At 35.5% G+C, this 19836-nt stretch overlaps 1 protein-coding gene across 1 annotated transcript in view; it reads right to left on the bottom strand.

Annotated features, from left to right (window-relative positions):
- The window catches only part of LOC107583140 (cytosolic carboxypeptidase 4-like), a 239594-nt gene that overhangs the window by 142855 nt on the left and 76903 nt on the right, over positions 1-19836 (bottom strand). The window contains exons 3-7 of the mRNA XM_016269254.1: positions 15583-15650; positions 10581-10644; positions 8859-9005; positions 4992-5123; positions 2128-2221 (exon numbers count right to left, since the gene is read on the bottom strand). Coding sequence (XP_016124740.1) covers positions 2128-2221; positions 4992-5123; positions 8859-9005; positions 10581-10644; positions 15583-15650 — 505 coding nt within the window. The remainder of the gene's footprint in view (positions 1-2127; positions 2222-4991; positions 5124-8858; positions 9006-10580; positions 10645-15582; positions 15651-19836) is intronic.

Here is a 19836-nt window from a genome sequence, read left to right as displayed (position 1 = left end):
AACTGTTGCAAATATCATCATCTGGCAGATAAAACACTACACACATGCTGTGGGCATCAGACAAGCCTCGTCAGGTAACTGTAGAGAGCCTAGAGAGGGCGCTATACTTGCTTCTGCCAGCTGCTGGAAAACTGGACCGATTCCATATCGTGTTGCTGATAGCTCCCTGCACACATACAGCGGATTACAGCAGAACGCCATCTAATTACAATTCTCGCTCTCCTGTACACTTCCTGTCTTGTGGGAATTCTGGCATGGACGCACTAGAGGAGAAAATATGCATATGCACCAAGCCGACAAATACATGTATCAGATGTGGGTGTAATCCAGTTCTAGTCTTACATTCAATATTGCAGTTTAATTTGACTTTGTCTGCCTCACAGAGCTGTGCTCCTGGAGTTAAGCAGCCAGAGAGGGTCCTTAGGTTATCGCACGGACTTGCAGAGCCATTGATTAGCTCTAGTCTTTAGTTCTGATTTAAGAGCAGCTACACAATCAGGAGGAAGCTCTGGCCACTAATTGGTCAGGCCGTCAATTAGACACTGATACTTCACTTAAACTGTTGGCAGTGAGCAGCAAATTAACAAGAGAATGAGGCGAGATAGTCTGGTCCTTCAGAGACTAGCGCAGACAAGCATACCAGCACACTACTACACACTACTATTTCTGCAACAGGCCTGTATTGTATTTATACTGTGCACAAGTGTGTGACTTGAACTTCTGTTTCCAGTGTTATAAACGAACCAGAACTAATATCAGCAGAAGTCTCTTTCTTGATCCATTATGTAGGCAATTTATAGGCATTTTTACAAAAAAAATTATTAAACATGCTAAATAATTCAGCTAGTTGCTGAACAAACACACACACACACACACACACACACACACCTACAAATCGTGTAGGGAGAAGTGAACACTACATAGGGACCCTCTGAATCGGAATGCAGCTTGGATCAGGGTTTGCTGCTATGTGCAGCATCAGGACACACTCAACAAGTGCTGCACACTTCATGTGGGAATTCATTGCCTGTCACTGCAGGTCAAGCACTGTTTATTCAAGTTAGGCTAGTAACTGCCAATCAGCACCTGGCTAACACATATCTATGCAGTGCACAGTTGCCAGACCCCAGTAAACAAGCATGTTCTGAGCATTTCAATGAGCATGTTTGCTATAACTGAGTTGTATCGTGCATGCAAATTTCCCAGGACAGGATTTGATCAACGGGTTACAATATAAGACACTAATTATACAAGGCCAGCGCACAGAGGACCGCATCTTACGATTGTGTTAGCATTTCTGGTTTGATAATATGTCACACCACATTCGGCGCAGCAAACAAACGCACAACCCCCTACAGTCAGCCTGCTAATTTCAAAGGAACCCACACACTTTCCTTTGTAGATAAAACACATGTGGAGCAATTCTGTGGATTTTACTCCAGAAAAAAACACTTTATAGCAAGGGAAGTAGGATTGCACCTGCAGGTGAGAGAGACTCGCGTTGCGGAGAGACGTAAAAGTCAGACTTCTGACCTTCTGGTGTTGGAAGATTTTGATATCACTGAAAGTCAAATTATGTCTGTACATTTAGTGGATCACACAGATTCCAGGCGATATTGGCATTTAGAATCAGATACTACGTCACAAGAAGTTGAATAAAAATATTTTTAAACAAATAAAATTATAATTATTATAATTATTATTATTATTATTAAGGCTAAAGACACAATATAACTATAAAAATAATAATAATAAAATGATTATTATTTTAGTTCTAAAGTGGGTTTAGCATAACATTATTTTTATTGTTGTTGTTGTTGTTGTTGTTGTTGTTGATGATGATGTTATGAAACAAAAATAATAATAAAATGCAAAAAATTGTGGTAGAGTCCAGAGTTAAGTCTGTAATACATTCACTATTATATTAAATATATTATTATAATAAATTATAATCAGTTTAATATCAAAATAAGAGCAGTCTATGCTGGCATACGTCTTTATTTAGACTAATGCAAGCAAGCGTGTGATTAATGTAATGACCAGCGCTTTCAGCACACAGAACTATTCATACTATCAAGCAAGATCAGCATACGCCAATGACGCACCCACACGATATGTGATACTCACTTGACAGTGTGTAAGTGCTTGGTGGTGTGTGGAGATATAAGCTTGAAGACCACATCCAGCCCTCGGTTCTTCCCCAGCAAGTCAGCTGTGGTCACTAAAACACCAGAGACGGGATTAACACAACAATAAAATGTCTTTGCAACATTGCTGAACCCAACACTACTGAAAAGATTGCATTTCATAGTGCCATATACTGGATCCCCCTTGTCAATCTCGTGCGGGGGTGATCATTCTCCACAAGGATAGACTCAAGGGGGAACTTTAAGAGACCACCGAAGTCCAAACTTCACCCTTATAAACAAGGCATGTGCCCGGATGATATTTCTTCTATTAATACATTGTGCTTGCTACAAGGCTAGCTAGCATCAGAAACACTGACGGTCGCTACAGCGAAATCTCTTCGGCGTCCCAGGGTATGCAGCCTGTACGTCTAGTGTTTCAAAAAATATATATATTTCTACTTTTATGATAAAGCATAAAAGACTTTTGGATGCCTTTTTGGAAAGATAACCGAGAGGTGCATTTCTCACGGTCACAACCTGAGAGCTAAACTTCCTGTGCCGGTATCATTCACAAGATAGCTGTCACATAACTGATAAACAGACCCCACACTATCGACTCTGCATACAGCAAAAAGACGACTGCATTTGAAATAAAAACCAACAAAGGACAATTTGCATTTTATGGCTGCTTACCCGTTATCACATTTTCCATGAAAACAAGCACTGGTGGAATCGCACACAAATAAGAGTAAATCAAAGGTGGAGGCCAACCTCCCCCTGCCCCATGCAGAGCAACAACACAATATATTCTTCTTTAAGTTAGATATGAATACGGTGGGTGCATAAATACAGTAATAATGTAGTTCCAGAGCAAACAGCACACTAAGTGCTAATGCTTGGTTTGCAAATTCACCTGAATGCTTTATAGGTGGAAATGTGTTATGAAAGATAAATAAGAAAATAATCTGTAGAAAATAACTACAGATACCAAGAAATGAACAGATGTGCATCAAAAGAAGCTATGTCATGAGAATTATATTAAACCACAGAGTTACACAGGTAGAAAGTAAAGTTGAAAAATATGAAAATTGGAACTTTTTAGTATGGAATTGGACTGTGAAATGTGAAGCGTTGGGGAGCAACTAGCCAGATAGATATTTATTTTAGATGCTACTGTTTAATGGCTGTTTTCAATTCAGTTACATTACGGTTTAAAAGTTTGGGGCCAGTAATTTCATTTTTTTTTTAAAGAAATTAATACTTTTATTCAGCAAGAATGCATTAAATTGCATCATGGTTTCAACAAAAATATTTGCAGCAAAATATTTTTTAACATTTGTAATAATAATAAAAAAAATTCTTGAGCACCGAATCAGCATATTTGAATGATTTCTGAAGGATCGTGTGACACTGAAGACTGGAATAATGCTGCTGAAAATTTAGCTTTGCATAAAATGTATAAATTACATTTTAAAATGTATTCAAATAGAAACAGTTATTTTAAATTGAAATACCATTTCACAATATTACTGTTTTTATGGTATTTTTTATCAAATAAATGCAGCATCGGTGAGCATAAGAGTCTTCTTTCAAAAACAAAACATCTTACCAAATCTAAACTTCTTAGCAGTTGTGTATATTATAGTTTTTATTTAGTTTGCTTCTCATGATTTATACTAAGATTAATTCATGCAAAATTGTTTGAAAATCAATTCACTGTTCAACTCAATTCACTCAATGTTTTTGTGTCAGAAAAGTGATTTAACTTATTTGACTGTATAACTTATATGAGTATCTCATAGGGCTGGGTAAAAAAAATATTGATATCTCGATATTAATCGATTCTTATTTTTACAGAACGATATCGATTCTTAAATACCAAGAATCGATTAGTCTGGCCTGTTTTCAGTTAATGGACGGAACGTTGAAGGGCACTTCCCATCCAATAAATCGCAATAAGCATTGTGCTTTGGTACTTTCAATATGAAACAAAGTCTCAGATTTCAAATTATTTTCATTGTATTGCAGTATTCAAACAATAAATGCCGTTTTGGCGCTGTTTAATGTGGAGTAAGAGATCGCTGTAGCGCCTCAGTTCAACAGACGCGGCAGCGCGAGGAGCACGTGAAACGATCATCTCCTCCACATTAATACCAGTTTCAGCACAAAATAAACATGACTAAACATCCGAAGGTAAGTTAAAAAAAAGAGTATAACTTTACAAGCCGTATCCTGTCTCATGTAATCGCTCAATCGGTGTTTTAGCCACGCAAAGACGTCAGTATAACGGCTTGTAAACAAACAATGTCACGTAACATCACATTTACCTCAGAAAAACATATTTGGTGACCATAAACTCATTAGTCAGATTGAAAAATAAACTGTAGAGAGGGGCATTTTGCTAAATATGTGTACCATATAACATATTCATTTACCGTTCTTCAATGTTTAATTTATGTTTGAATAAATCCATCAAGTTTTTATGACAGTCACCATTATGTTTATATTTCAAACAAATTAATAATTGAAGTAGAAAAAAACTTTATTTTCAAAACGTCATTAAGTGTAATTTTAACAAATCAGTCAATTTTAACCTTCAATATTATAGTAATGTAGTACCAACTGACTCTCATATATATTTTACAGCATTAGTTGAGAGATGTTTTTTCCTTGAGAAAATTTGGCATGTACTGTACCTGATATATATCCAAAAGAATCAATATTGAATCTAATTGGTAATCGAAAGCTTGTGAATGAGAATCGAATCGAATCGAATCGAATCGTGAAATTTGTGTCAAAACCCAGCCCTAGTATCTCATAGCTTAGGAAGACAAAACTGAACTGATCTGAGACCTGACTCACCAGAGGAGCAGAAGACTCTGAGGACCCAAAGGCAGGCTGTGGCTCTCCGGGCGTTCTCTGTATTCTGCTGCAGCAAACTCAGAACCACCAGAACTGCATCTGCCTTCTGTGCTTTCAGACCAATCTGACGATCTGAGGCAAATAAGAAAATTACGTTTCTCTTTGACATTCATAAAATGTACATTTGTAATGTCTTGTTCTGACAGTGTTTTGCTCACTACAGGGATCTGGGAAGGCAACATTTTTGAGCTGTTGGCAGCTGCGATAAAACAGTTTGCTTTGGTTTGAAGATCAAAACCACATTCACTGGGATGTCTAATAGGGAAATTGGGCTATCAAAGGGACATCATCACTTTCAAAGTCAAGCACTAAATCAGATTAATTCTAAGTGTTTCACAAGCACTGGAGTAATACACGAGACCAACCGTTTAACATTAACAAAATCATAATGTGCAAATTTACACTAATTGTGCAAAATTCCTTAGTAAATAAATCAATAAAATAATAAATAAATAATGCACCAATATTAAAATTCTGGAAGATGCCGAAAAACCAATATTTTTTTCCCATTTTATGTCAGATAACATTTGGATGATATTATAATTCTATAGGAATTTGCCTAAGAAATTAAAATAAAACATTAAAAACTAAAATCCTTTGTTTTAAATGCTACAAGTGAATTAAGGCATCACATTTTAAAATGTACAAAAAAAAATACATTTTGAAAATGACTAAAGATTATATTTAACAGTGTTAATAAATTATTAGTGTTTTTAAAGATTTAAAACTTTAAATAAGGATCGGATTATGACAATCTAAATGTACATGCATGCACTATTAAATATCCATATTATGAAAAAAATAATAATAAATTCCTATAATAATAAATAATAAACCTAATGTGGTATATAGATATACTGTGCATTTATTTAAACAAAAATCTAAAGTTTATCAAAAGTCACTTTTTCAACCCTCTCCTCCAACTACGTCTCATAGAGGCAATTTTTCCACAATCAATTTCCATTAAATAAAATCCAAGAGATTTTTCCTGTGGATTATCAGTCACTTGTCACATTAGGGAAGTCAAATGAGTTGCAAAAGCCACTTCATGTTGCACTCAAAAGTAACTTTATCTCTTACTTGCGGCCTGAAAGCGAATTAATTGCAATTGCATAATCAGTATTACATGTTCTCATTTGGTGTTCCACAAAAGAAAAGTCACACAGATTCAGAACAACAAAACAATGATTAAATGATGATGGTATTTTCACGTTTTGGTGAACTATCCCTTTTAAGATGAGAAAAAGCAGAGTAATGAAAACGCTGTAGGATGTTACAGTATTTCCATACAGTACATCAACTATTTATGGATCTGGAAATCAACGCAGATCATTGCACCACTTGAAAACAGACAATGATCTCCGCTATGTAAATGCAAATGGATTATTGAAAACTCAGTGTGGGGTGGAAAATGCGGTCCGTAAAAACCCACCGCCCAGAGCGTCATGCTACAGAAACCATTCAAACCCTACATCCCGCAGGCCCACCATGACTACAGGCGCTTACAAAAACAGCTTGAGCACAAAAAATTTAAAAAATAAAAAAATCCCACTAGCGAATGAGTTTATGTTCTCAACCGATGGAGTTTGATTTTAGACGTGTTTTGTCTAAATGGAAAAGGTAGACTTGGAGATGAAGGAAAACATGCTCTGCTGTTTGACTCAGCCTGTTGCCGGGGTTCATTGGGACAGACATCAAAGTGCAAGGGTGGAACGCTGACAGACATGAGATCCAGCGAGGGATCAAACTCTCGCTCCTTAAGTTACTCAACATCTAAACACTGACCGTGCTTGTGCTCAAACGGCAACCTCTGACCCCTCAGTATTGAGGGCTTTTACCTGACCCGACAGTGACCCTACACATGCTGTCTGCACCCTCAGACGAGATATGACTTATGGGCGTTCTGCACATTAGAGATGTCTATTTTTGGCGAGGTGTTATTTATAGCAATCCAGCAATGAACTCAGAAATACTCAGCACTAAAGATGATTAAATTATAGATCATAATGAAAAATACGGCTGTTTCCTGCAGTGTGAGCCACTTAAAATGAAGAGCTGAAGAGGAAACGTGAAATTGAATTGGAGTTGAAATAATTTGAGGACACTACACTGTCTCTTAATCAAGTTTCTGGAGCCAGTTATTTAATTTTTTTGGTCCACACCGAAAGCTGAAATGTTGGGCGAAATGACAATCACAGCCAAATCAGAACATATTTCACAATTCAAGGACTATTTCAGCTAAAATGGAAATTATGTCATTACTATTTATGCATCCTCATGTTTTTCTAAACCCATATTCTACTATTTTTTTTAATGGAAATGTTAAATAATATTCAAGTGGATATTTTATGTTATAAGCTGAAATTTATGTCACTATTATTATTATTCATTATTCATTGTGACAGTAAACTGAAAGTATTAATTTTTATGTCACTTTTCAGTGACAAAGCTGAAATAAAACAAATATATTACATACAAATCTTGAAATAATTCAATTAAATATAAGAAATAAAAAAGATGTAATATAAAAAATGAACAGTATTAATATAAATATTTAAAACGAACTGAGATAAGTTGAAGTACTAAAACTAATTAAAAAAAAATTGAAGTAAATAGAAATATTAGATTTAAAATGGTTACATTTTGGAGGTTATATAAATATATTAATTTAAATATTTATGAATTAATATTACATGAATGGTGCCTTGACAACTAATTTGAAATAAGTTGAGGTACTAAAATTATTCAAACTAAAACTGAAAAAAAAAACTAAATAGCAATATTTTAAAAAATAAATGAATAAAAAAAGACAGAAAGATAAAAGGTAAAACTAAATGAAATTAAAATTCGAACTGAAAATAAAAAATCTAATAAAAAAATATTATTTAAATACTATAATTGTATAAAAATAATACTAAAATAATACTGTTATTTGCATTTGAGTTGTTTTGAGTAGCTCGGAGAATCTGTTTACCCGTTTTGGTCCGACTTTATATTAAGTGGCCCTAATACCTAATAGTACTTGCATAGTAACTAGATGTGTACATAGTATGTAACCACAGTGTAAGTACACATTGGTGCATAGTATATACAGCTGTAATGTTTGTGTAACTACACATATGTAACAACCCACTGAATGGTATGTGTAAATACAAATGTGTAACAGGACATTGGTAACAACACTTTTTGGTAATGAAAGTACAAATGTGTAACAGGACTAACAGCACTTTTAGGTAAAGAAAGTGTTACACTTTATATCACGTAAACCATTCCTATGGATTTACCATGTAATTACCCTGACGTTACACAGCAGCGGCCAGTAAGTTAGGCTTTACATATAAATTGTGGTTGGTGTCCAGAATGTTACACTTTATATTAAGTGGACAGTTCCTGGGGAGTTACCATGTAAGTACACTGGTTTTACAGTGGTGCACCAAATTGAGATCCAACTCCTCCCACTTTACATATCCCTAAACCTACCCATCTCCACCCCCTGGATCAAATTGTTCCAATTACTCTTATACATTTTGTTGTTACAAAGAGTAGTTATATATGTCCTGTTACACATTTGTACTTACACAAACCATTCGGAGGGTTGTTACATGTGTGAGATTACAGAAATATTACAGCTCTAGATACTATGTACCAATGTGTACTTACACTGTGGTTATAGACTACGTACATATCTAGTTACTATGTAAGTACACAGGTACTAGGGCCACTTAACAAAGTGGGACCAAAAAAATGTTGCCAATTATTCCTTTGTCTCCTCCCCTTCTCTCCTAGCCCCTCCTCCCCATCACTCACCTCGGTAGCCCACCTTGGCCAGCAGGTGCAGCAGCGGCAGTAGGATGGTGTAGTTGGGCGTGAAGCTGCAGGCTGAGTTCACCAGAGCCGTCAGCAGAGCCTCGCTGCCTCCTTTCGATATCATATGATGAATCCGTCTGTCTGTGCCTACAGGAAACAGCCGCCATCATTTAAAAAAATGTCAAATTTAGGCTGATAACAACTCGTACGACAACCGGTGGTGCCATCTTTGCCACTGGCGTATTATCGCAATATGATGTCTGGGTTTATTTTCGACTTTCTTTCAGAATTTATGAAAATTCGTGCGGATTAGAACTTTGTGCTGGAGGCTGGTGAATAAATTTGGCTAATTACTTTGCAGTGAATTAATTTCAGATTACAAGATTAGTATAGTACTGTTCCACCTCTACAAGAGGATTATTCGATAGATTTGTTGGTTAACAATAGACACGAATAAGGCCAAGATATGGAAATAAATAGCACTGAAACAGCTCACTTCATATAATTAGATCCTGGGAGAAATGTGCATTGACGTCATGTCTCCTTTCACCAGTATTTTCAACACTATTAAGACTGCTTTAAAAGATGTGGTTTTGAAGTTAATGCCTCTGGATTATTGCAGATTTTCATGTCTTTTTTCCCTGTGTTCTCAAGTTCTTTTGACTTTAATCAAGTACATTATTTACATTTGTTCATTTAGCAGATGCTTTTATCCAAAGCGACCTACAAATGAGGAAAAAGTAATTAATTACAGTTTCTTCACACAGAGGCACAAACTGAAACGTGCATGAAAAGTATATGAATGTTTCCTCAGCTACAAGCATTTTTGGCCCTGTGATTGACTTAACCGTATTATCTAGCAGAAATAATATTTTAAAATTATTTTAAAAAGACTTCTTTGTCTTGCTAAACTTAATTTTATACCTAGCATTCTGTACATTATATATACGCACAAGTAAATAATGTTTTTACACATTATGCATGTTTGTATGTTTGGAAATGACAGACAAAAAAAAAGTGCTATTTACCTAAAAAAAAAAAATTATTTTCTTCACTGTACATCTCATCTTTAATCTCAACCGTGCTCTTAAATGATGCTGTTGTCTCCTTAATAACCAAATAATACAATAATTCTGAAAAAAAACTTTACTAGGGGCAAACATGTTGGTTGTGATGGAAATGACACCATGATAATTTTTGTACAATAAATATTAAATTGACCTCTGTTTATTTCACTCTTTGTTTAGATTATCATATTTTAAAATAACAATAACAATAATATATTTTATGATATATTTTCCTGTTTTAAGACTGAAAGTCTTAATGAGACCTAAATCAATCAAACAAAGAAAATATTTCAACAATAATTTAAAGAATGTTTTTAAAAATATATTATATATAACTATTATACAAATAATATAATTAACTAAATATTTTAATATTTCAACAAAAGTTTAAATATATATATATATATATACTGTATATTAACTTAATACAAACCAATACCCAGGACATACAAGTGTCCAAAGTTTAAAATTTTTTAAAAAAGCCTATATATCAGCAAATGTATTCTTGTTGAAGTGGTTAGTGGTTTTATTGGACACACCAAGTTGTTTGACTCCTCATGGTTGATGAAACAAATTTTTGCACACTTGCAATCAGTGCAGAGATGTGACAGAATATGAATTAACACAATTGGCTGTAGAGAAAAGGGCATCTCACCTGCTGACAACAGTTCATCCAGGACATTGAGGATGTTTAGCCTGTTCTCAATGTCTCCAGCATTCTGAAAAGAGAACAGAAAAAGCAGCACACTTAAAAGCTCAACCTGGCCTCTGCATTAAGACTTTCTATAGCATCCACACAAAATTTGGCTCAACATCCAGGAAACAGTCTAAGCAACTCCAATAAAGCATTCACAGATGACATCACTATTTACACCCCATGTGTTATATAAAGTGTTGAGTGCTTCCTGGCTGGCACAGCAAAAACTATCCGATATTGTGTCCGTTTTCAGAACGCAGTGAGGCTGGTACCCCGGCGGGGACCCGGAGCCCCGTGGTTAAAAGCAGCAGCAGTTGACGGGTAGGCGGTCGGGGGCTGTAATCCTCAGAGAAGGAACTTCACAGCTGGGGATTCAAGCTTCAGCTCTCATTATAGGGCAAAAAAGACAGAAAGAGAGAGAGAACACAACATTGTCCTGCCTGCATTTGTGCTGGCTGTGACTTTCTGACAGTAGCCATTGAATCCTATTAGGCATCTCCACAGCCAACTGCACCGCAAAGAGATGTGTCCTGCCAGGGAGCTGTCACTCTTACCCACATTAGTGAACTGACAAAAGAGACCAGTGTCAGCAGAGCAGTCATACATGAACTTTAAAAGTCAACAGGGCTAGTTTCTGTGGGAGTGGATATGTATTGTTTGGGTCTATTATAATAGATGCATTCTGGACAGTGTTATTTACATACTATTATAGAATTTACTAATATTTGTAATTAGCTTTTATTTTCATTTTCATTTCAGTTTAAGTTTTATAATTTTTTATGTCATTTAGTAATGTTTAGGAGTTTGTTTTATATATTTCTACATAGCTTTTATTTATTATTTAGTTTATTTTTACTTTTAGTAATTTTAGTACTTTCAGTTACTTGCACAGGCAATACTTCTAATTTTACGGGTTTTTTTGTTTGTTTGTTTGTTTGTTTTTTTCTTAGCAGTCTTCAAGTTTAAGATTTCATTTTATATTTATTTATTTGCATTTCAATTACTGAAAACGATTTTGGCTCTAGAGATATGTACAGAAAGTGCTGCATGATTTATATTATTTTAGCAAAAATGGCTGCATTTAGATTTACTTTTTGTCTTTACATTTTTTTTTACAAATTTAGGAGATTTTCTGCAAAACTCCAAAGGAAGCACATGTGTAGCATGAATCACTTTTATGACTTTATGGTACTTTTTTCAGAGGCTTTTTTTTTTTTACCTTTATGAGGACATAGTTTTCTAAAAGAACAAAAATGGCAAAATGATTTGCCAAATTATGGCAAAAATCTTAATTAAATCAATGTTTTATGCAAAATATATATAACTATGAAACATAAAATAGAAAAATATGAAATGTTACCAATAAAGAACAAATTAATTCATTGTGAAGACATTTTCAGCCCCCCCAAATTTTATATCTAGGGCTTTTTGTCTCATTCTGTGGTATTTTCGCTCCATATAACCCCATTAATTTCTGACCCTGAAGGTGACTGATTTTAATGAAGAAACTACAACTCACTGAGGATGAACTTTTTTACACTAGAAAAATGGAGCATGTGCTCTTTCTTGGAAATCGATGGCCCCATCATCACCATCTGGGCTAATTCCATGCAACCATGTGAATTACTCAACATTAATGAGTGTGACTACCATAGAGAGCCAGCTGGCACATCATTAGTGCATTATTTGCCCAACAATCTTTTAACAGAATAATTCAGCGATACTTGAATTTATGAATAATTACATCTATTTTGGTCCGGCATCACCTATGCCAAACTACAATCAAAAAGCGTTAATGTTTCCCATTTGCCAATTGGAAGAAGGATGTGCAGTAATATACTCAGGAACTACTTGAAAGTAGACCTAATTTCATATCCCCGTTCGTTTTTAATTCTCTAATGAGGAACATTGATTACCTCTCAGAGCACACCATTAACTTTTAAGAGGGTGGCAGGAATGTGCCAGGACAGCTTTGGCTGGGAGCCGCTCCTTTGAGGCCAAACAATTCTGAATAGCTCAGGAAATCTATTAAAAGTTATCCTGATACACCTTCAAAATGATTTTGTACATCTTAGACACCAAAGGCAGAACCTGGTGTGTCTCTGCAAGGTGATATGAGAGCTATAAAACAGAAAGGGAAAAGCAGAGGAAGAATATAAAAAAAAAACCTCTGATACGGCACCCTGAGCGTCTGTGTCAGTCTCAATTTGAATTAGCGGGAATCCCATTTCAGGCATCAACAGCTTCATGTCAAGGACAGTGAATTTGGAACTTCTACGTTTGATGCCAGTCATGGCTGGAGGAAGGCGACACGCTGGCTGTGGCTAATCGTGAGGGTATTACTAGCTACCCTTGTCAGTTTGCGTTGTAATAAAGGAGTCAATTCTTCAGAGCCGAGGCCATATGGCCAATGCCAAGCAGCAGCAAAGATCCTTATTTGAACTGACAGGACATAAAGAGGTATGTTTTGTTTGTTTTTTTGCCCAAAATGGACAGCTATTTTCTGTCACATTCAAACACGCTTTATGACATGGGATAGGGTATACTAAGTTAGGTAAAGCCAATTGGTTTCATTCGCACCACCAATGAAAATTAGCCTTTGGGCTAATTCATGAATGTTGATTAATGTACACTGTCCCTTTCTGAAATAAATTTAAAAATAAGCAGCCGATGAACATGCTGCTCAACATTCAAATACTTGGCTAGTGCTTGCTAGCAGTTGCGGTGCACTTCAGAAACTCTCCACCTTCCCCAGCTCCACCTGTATAGATCTGCTATGGGGTGATTTTAATGTATGTTATGGGGATTATTTCATATATGTTATATGTGCAGCAGCAGTATTTCCTACATGCTCACAGCAGCATGTCAGTGGATGTATTGGCAGTAGCAAGTCTCAGTACTTGCTCTTCTGCAGCAGGAGCAGCATAGCAGATCTATTCGGCAAAAACCAAACTCTTTAACATTGCCATGTATATTACCATGCTAAACTCTCAGAGAGTTGTCATGACAGAATTATACTAAATATTCAAAATGTCTGTTGTTGAAATTAATAGAAAAAGAAGAATATTGCAGTATTTCCAAAAATATATATTTTCTTAAAACTGTAGTTCAAACTACAGTATAATGGATCAGAATACACGCACACAAAAACTAGTGAGTCATATATTCCTAGTGAGGATTATATGATTAAGAACATTTGCTTTAACAAACACTTGATATGTATTCAAGTTCTCTGTAACTTTAAAGCGGTATACATTTTCCCTCTGGTGAGATCAGAAAGATCTTCCAAACTGCATTTGCTTTTCCCCTTTTCCATACTCTTATCAGCATAGTGGGAAAAAATCTCATCTTATGGTTTTCACTCTCAATTAATCGCTTTGATGCATATACTAAATAATTTCTGCCCTTCTGAGTTTGATTTTCATGCAAGAGGTAGAAAGTTATCGGAAATTCGGCACGTCACCCTCCTGTGAGCATATAAGGCCTCAGCGGTTTATTGGCAGCAACTGATACAGGTGCATCTCAATCAATTAGAATGTCGTGAAAAAGTTAATTTATTTCAGTAATTCAACTCAAATTGTGAAACTCGTGTATTAAATCAATTCAATGCACACAGACTGAAGTAGTTTAAATCTTTGGTTCTTTTAATTGTGATGATTTTGGCTCACATTTAACAAAAACCCACCAATTCGCTATCTCAACAAATTAGAATACTTCATAAGACCAATAAAAAAAAAACATTTTTAGTGAATTGTTGGCCTTTCCTGAAAGTATGTTCATTTACTGTACATGTACTCAATTCTTGGTAGGGGCTCCTTTTTGCTTTAATTACTGCCTCAATTCGGCGTGGCATGGAGGTGATCAGTTTGTGGCACTGCTGAGGGGGTATGGAAGCCCAGGTTTCTTTGACAGTGACCTGTCAGCTGCATTTGTTGGTCTCTTGTTTCTCATTTTCCTCTTGACAATACCCCATAGATTCTCTATGGGGTTCAGGTCTGGTGAGTTTGCTCGCCAGTTAAGCAGACCAACACCATGGTCATTTAACCAACTTGTGGTGCTTTTGGCAGTGTACAAATCACTGATATGAAATCAGTCACCATAAGCTGTGGAAGTGGATTAAAACCACATTTAAATGTACAATTTGGATTCATATGAGACATTTTGTGAGTGCAATAAATCTACTCAAAACAGATATGGAAAAAAGTAAACAAAAAAAGAATGCTTACTGGTCTATGACATATTTTATTTCAAACCAACATTAACTACTGTACTGATGCATAAAGAGTTCTATCCCAAATACCATCAAAATAATGTTTTTATAAAATAATGTTTCATATATATATGAAAAATATGTTTAAAATGATATCAGTATTAATAAACTGTTGTATTTTCTATTTGGAGCAGCTCACCACATGGAGACTGACAAGAAGAAATCTCATTAACTGAAAATTTTTATGGGGATATATTTATCATGGAAGTCTGCATAAGTTGTATTTCTAAATGGCAATGGCAACTAATGCATTTGCGTGATGTTCCCTCTAAACCACTAGGTGTTAGTATAATCCAATACGCATGCAACTTTAACAAAACAAAAGACTAAATCAAAATCTAAATGAACATGCAATGTTTCCCTTGAAAAAAGTTGCTTAGTACACATTATTTAAAATAGCGCTCACGACGATACCGCCAAACAATCTGCAAATACCAGCTAAAATGTCAAGCGTGCATTGCTTTTCCATAGCGCATGTTAACATAAATGTTGTTAAATTCGCCTCAAGGGGGGTAAACACGTTTACATTAACCACATGCTACTTTTTATGGTTCTGAGGGTCCATGTCATTTATCTTTCTCACTCAGCACATGGAAAGTGTCCTGCATGTGTGGGTAGTGTTCCCAGCTTGACGTGTCAAAGAGCGAGAGTGAATCCAGATACATGCGTTCACAAACAATGTGCGTTTACCTGCAATGTGCTGAGGAGGACCTCGAGTCCACTGGAGCTCGGTGCCGCCATGGTGGGCCTCGATAGTGCTGAAGAACGGAAAGAGGAAGGAGAAATGAATGAGCAGTTAAGAGTGACACAGAGGCAGCACCTTCTCCCTCTGTGCTTTAACAAGACAGACGGGTAAAGCCGAGAGGGGTTCAGCTTGTCGCCTGAAACTCTATCTCCCTCAGATAACCCGCGGGCTGCTCCAGTTGTGCACGGACATTGAGATGAGGCTCCTATTAAAAGGGCCTGACGAGACACAGGGATTAAACCAAGCCAAGCATTTCACAGGAGAGAGGACAGGGCCTGGAGGGATATCAAGAGGCTGAGGAATCTTCTCCTAGTGTGTGTGTGTGTGTGTGTGTGTGTGTGTATGTGAGAGAGATAAACAAAAGAGGTGAGCGAGTATGTGTGTACATGCGTGAGAGAGCTAATATAGTCAGGCTGTGCTTACACATGGCCTGGCACTGACATTAAAAAGATGATCTATCCCTGAAAAGAATCTCAACGGAGTAAATTAACTTCATTACTGTGGGATACACACTCACAGCTGTGTTTTTGTTGCATTCCCAACTAACAGGGAACGCTGTCAGAACTTTGGCTAACATTCTGGCAGGGTTCTGTAACACTACTAGAATGTTCATTCAAAGTAAGGTGGTCTTTAATAATGTTCTCAAAAAAAAAAAAAAACGTAATTAGACACTGTTCATGGAACGTCTTTTAATGAAATGTTTAAGTTGCTACTTGTTTCAGGACATTCAGAGAATATTCAAAAAATAATGTTCCTATAATGTTTGCAATGTTTGAAAATGGAACATTCCCTTAAAAAGAAAAAAAAAATTTTATACAATGTTCATGGAACACCTTTTTCTGAAAACATTTTTTAAAGTTACTACTTGTTTTGGAACAATTCGAGGACATTCAAAAGTAAAAATAAAGTTTGTTTCTCTAACATTCCCATTACCAAGTGAAAAAAATAACATTTCGCATTTCGCAAATTCTGATATAAACTCGCAACTGCGAGTTATAAAGTCCAATTGGGACAAAAAAGTCAGCTCACAATTCTGACATTTTCTTACAATTGCGTTTGCAATTGCAATTGAGTTTCTATCACGCAATTCTGACTTTGTAACTCGCAACTGTGAGTTTATATTTAAAAAAGTCAGATTTGTGAAATGTAAAAAAAGTCAGAATTTTAAGATAAAAAGTCGCAATTACCTTTTTTATTTTTTTATTCAGTGGCGGAAATGGGCTTCCAATTATAGTTGCTTTATTGCTTATCTTGTTCTGACTAAAACTTACATTTAGCAGATGATTTTATCCAGTGTGATTTACAGATGAGAAAAATACATGCAGAAGCAAACTGGAATGTCAACAGTTGGCTAGAAGTTCCACAAACTTCAAATGTGGTCAATCTTCTACATGAAAATGTAACTGGCATGTTTGCTTTGCTGTGAAATAAAAGTACATACAAATCCATCAGAAAGAAAAATTACAAATATCTTTCAGAAGATATCTCAGCACAAACTGTTCTCAGATGAACCGATCTATGGAAGTAAAACAAAAAATAAAGTCTAATTGGGACATCGTATCTCACAACAGCAAATTTATTTTTTTTTCACAACCGCAGCGTCATTTTTCATAATTTGTTCATTTATCTGGGTCATGTCATCCACAATTACCGTACACCTATGTCAACAATAGTTTCTTCTGTTTCTATTTGTATTGCTCCGAAGAAAAAAGGAAAGAAAAAACAAGCAAACCAGAGAAATCTAGTCTCCTGAGCAACGAAAGAGCAATATACTTGTGTTATAAGGGCTCACATACAATTAAAGCAAAAAAATAAAAAAAATTGAGAAAACCAATACCTGCAGTTTGCTTCAGTCTAAACAGCAGGTTCAGGTCATAACCTCTTTTTATAGAGATCAGATTCCCAGAGCTCAGATATTATTACAGTACAGTTGCTTGTGTTCGAGTTATGTTACAGCTATAATTTTCCACATGCAGTGCCACTAGTGTCATCAACATATGATGAAGTGCTTTAACATGGAATAAATACGCAAACATGCATTCACACATGAATACACAAGTAGCTGATTGATTTATCCAGAAGATTCATAAGCGTTCACACAAAACACCTTGCAATATATCACGTTAATGGAGCTTTCATATGGACATGTGGTGAAAAGAAGTGAAACCATTTAGGACGGTGTGTGTAATCGATGCCAAGATAGTTTCTGCCTTCAAACTCAAGCAGTAGGAAGGTTTTGCAAGCCATTTGCTGCAGTAAAAATGCGCGTGCACACAGCACTTCCAATATTACACAATGAATGAAAATTCTGTCATGTCATTCAAAACCTGTTTAACTGTATTTTGTGCAATTTGTTTGAAGAATATCCTGGCCACTCGTTTTCATATAATGAAAGTGGGTTGTAAAGTTCCAGATAAGCAAAAGGCACCATAAGGGAATCATAAACGTGGTCCATATGACCCATTTGTAAACTTCTGAAGCCATACGAATATTTTATGTGAGGAACATACAGACAAACATCATTATTTACTGAAAATCTATTAAACTGTAAAAAATGACCGTGAATTTAACGGTAAAAGACTGTAAAAATGCTACAGTAAAAACCTGTTAAATGGTTAACGGTAAATTCCCCTACTATATACAGTGAAAAACTGTATTGGACATTACATGTATTGGACATTAATTTTATGGTAGTATACCTTTTTGGAAGTGAAAATGTCCGTATAATTTACAGTGAATAACCGTTAATTGACATTCAAATTTGATGTTTTTTTGTTGAAATAACTGTTTCTTCTTAAGTTTTTTCTTATCAGTTTTGTATATTAGGGTTGTGTGTTACACCTAATGTTGTTAAATGAATGTTTATTGCATTATTTCAGTTTCATGTGTGTTACCAAGATGGTGTTTGGTGTTTGTGTGAATGACACTGTGCACCTTCTATATATGTTATTATTTGAAAAGCTGCTTGTGATGGGCTTTGGTTCATCATGTGACTTTCTCATCACCACCTGCATTTGGTGGTTATCAGTGTATTACAAAGGTACAAAACAGATTTCAGTACTTCAATAAGGTTGGTATATTAACATTATATCAGTTAATGAAATTACGGTATTTAACTTTAAATTCAAGTTAAAACCGTAAAACCTAAAACGTTGCTACAGTATTTTTTACGGTAAAATTCCGGCAAACACAGCTGCCGTTTTTTTACCGTAAATTTTACGGAATTGTTCTTAGAGTGAGCAGAAGCTGCGATGATTAATTTATAAATGAATAATTCTTTTAAATAGGATCTTTCGAATCGGACGAAATGTCTCAAATCTGGTCTGAATGATTCATTCGTTCTTTAGTCCAACTCACTTACTCAAACGCAGCGTTTAGCAGCAATTTAAAACGTAAAGCTATCGTATAGCTTGAATGTTTTGAATCCTGGCCACTTGTTTCCATATAATTAAAATGGATTGTGAATGACAAGAAAGCACCATAAATGCATTATTAAAACGGCCCATACAACTCATGTATAATCTTCGAGTCATACAACAATTTTAATTTGAGGAACATTCAGTAGTTTACATCATTATTCAATAAACATCTTCTTAACGTTCATGAGAGAAACTAGCAATGAAATTTTTTTTTGCTTTTTTTTTAGTCAAATCGTTTGAATCAGATAAATCAGTTCACAAATCTGGTCTGAATGGCTGTTCTGGTTTTGGAGGTCTAGAGTTCTACTCAAAAGCTATGTTTCCATCACCCTGTTTTTATGCGCATTTTGAAGTATCGCATCAGAAACGAGTAATGTGATGGAAACACCCAATTTCGGGGGGGAAAAAAATCCCACCACTCGCTTGAGGTGGTTTTTGACTTGTGCGAAAAAGGGTTAATGCGAATAATGGGAGATGGAAACGCATTTTGCGAATAAATTCTTCCATGCGCATGAAAAAATCATGTAACTTTGCGCTATGGACGGCATAACCTGACTAACACAGTGGACCGATCTTGTTGCACAGCATCTGAAATGTTGTTATGGTCATTCTTAAATGTCTGGGCTAAGTCAGTTGTCAAAGTACAGGTGCATCTCAATAAATTAGAATGTTGTGGAAAAGTTCATTTATTTCAGTAATTCAACTCAAATTGTGAAACTCGTGTATTAAATAAATTCAATGCACTCAGACTGAAGTAGTTTAAGTCTTTGGTTCTTTTAA

Source organism: Sinocyclocheilus grahami, unplaced genomic scaffold (assembly GCF_001515645.1).
Source record: "Sinocyclocheilus grahami isolate Dianchi unplaced genomic scaffold, SAMN03320097.WGS_v1.1 scaffold50.1, whole genome shotgun sequence".
Lineage (NCBI taxonomy): Eukaryota > Metazoa > Chordata > Actinopteri > Cypriniformes > Cyprinidae > Sinocyclocheilus > Sinocyclocheilus grahami.
This window is presented reverse-complemented; position numbering and strand designations above follow the sequence as displayed.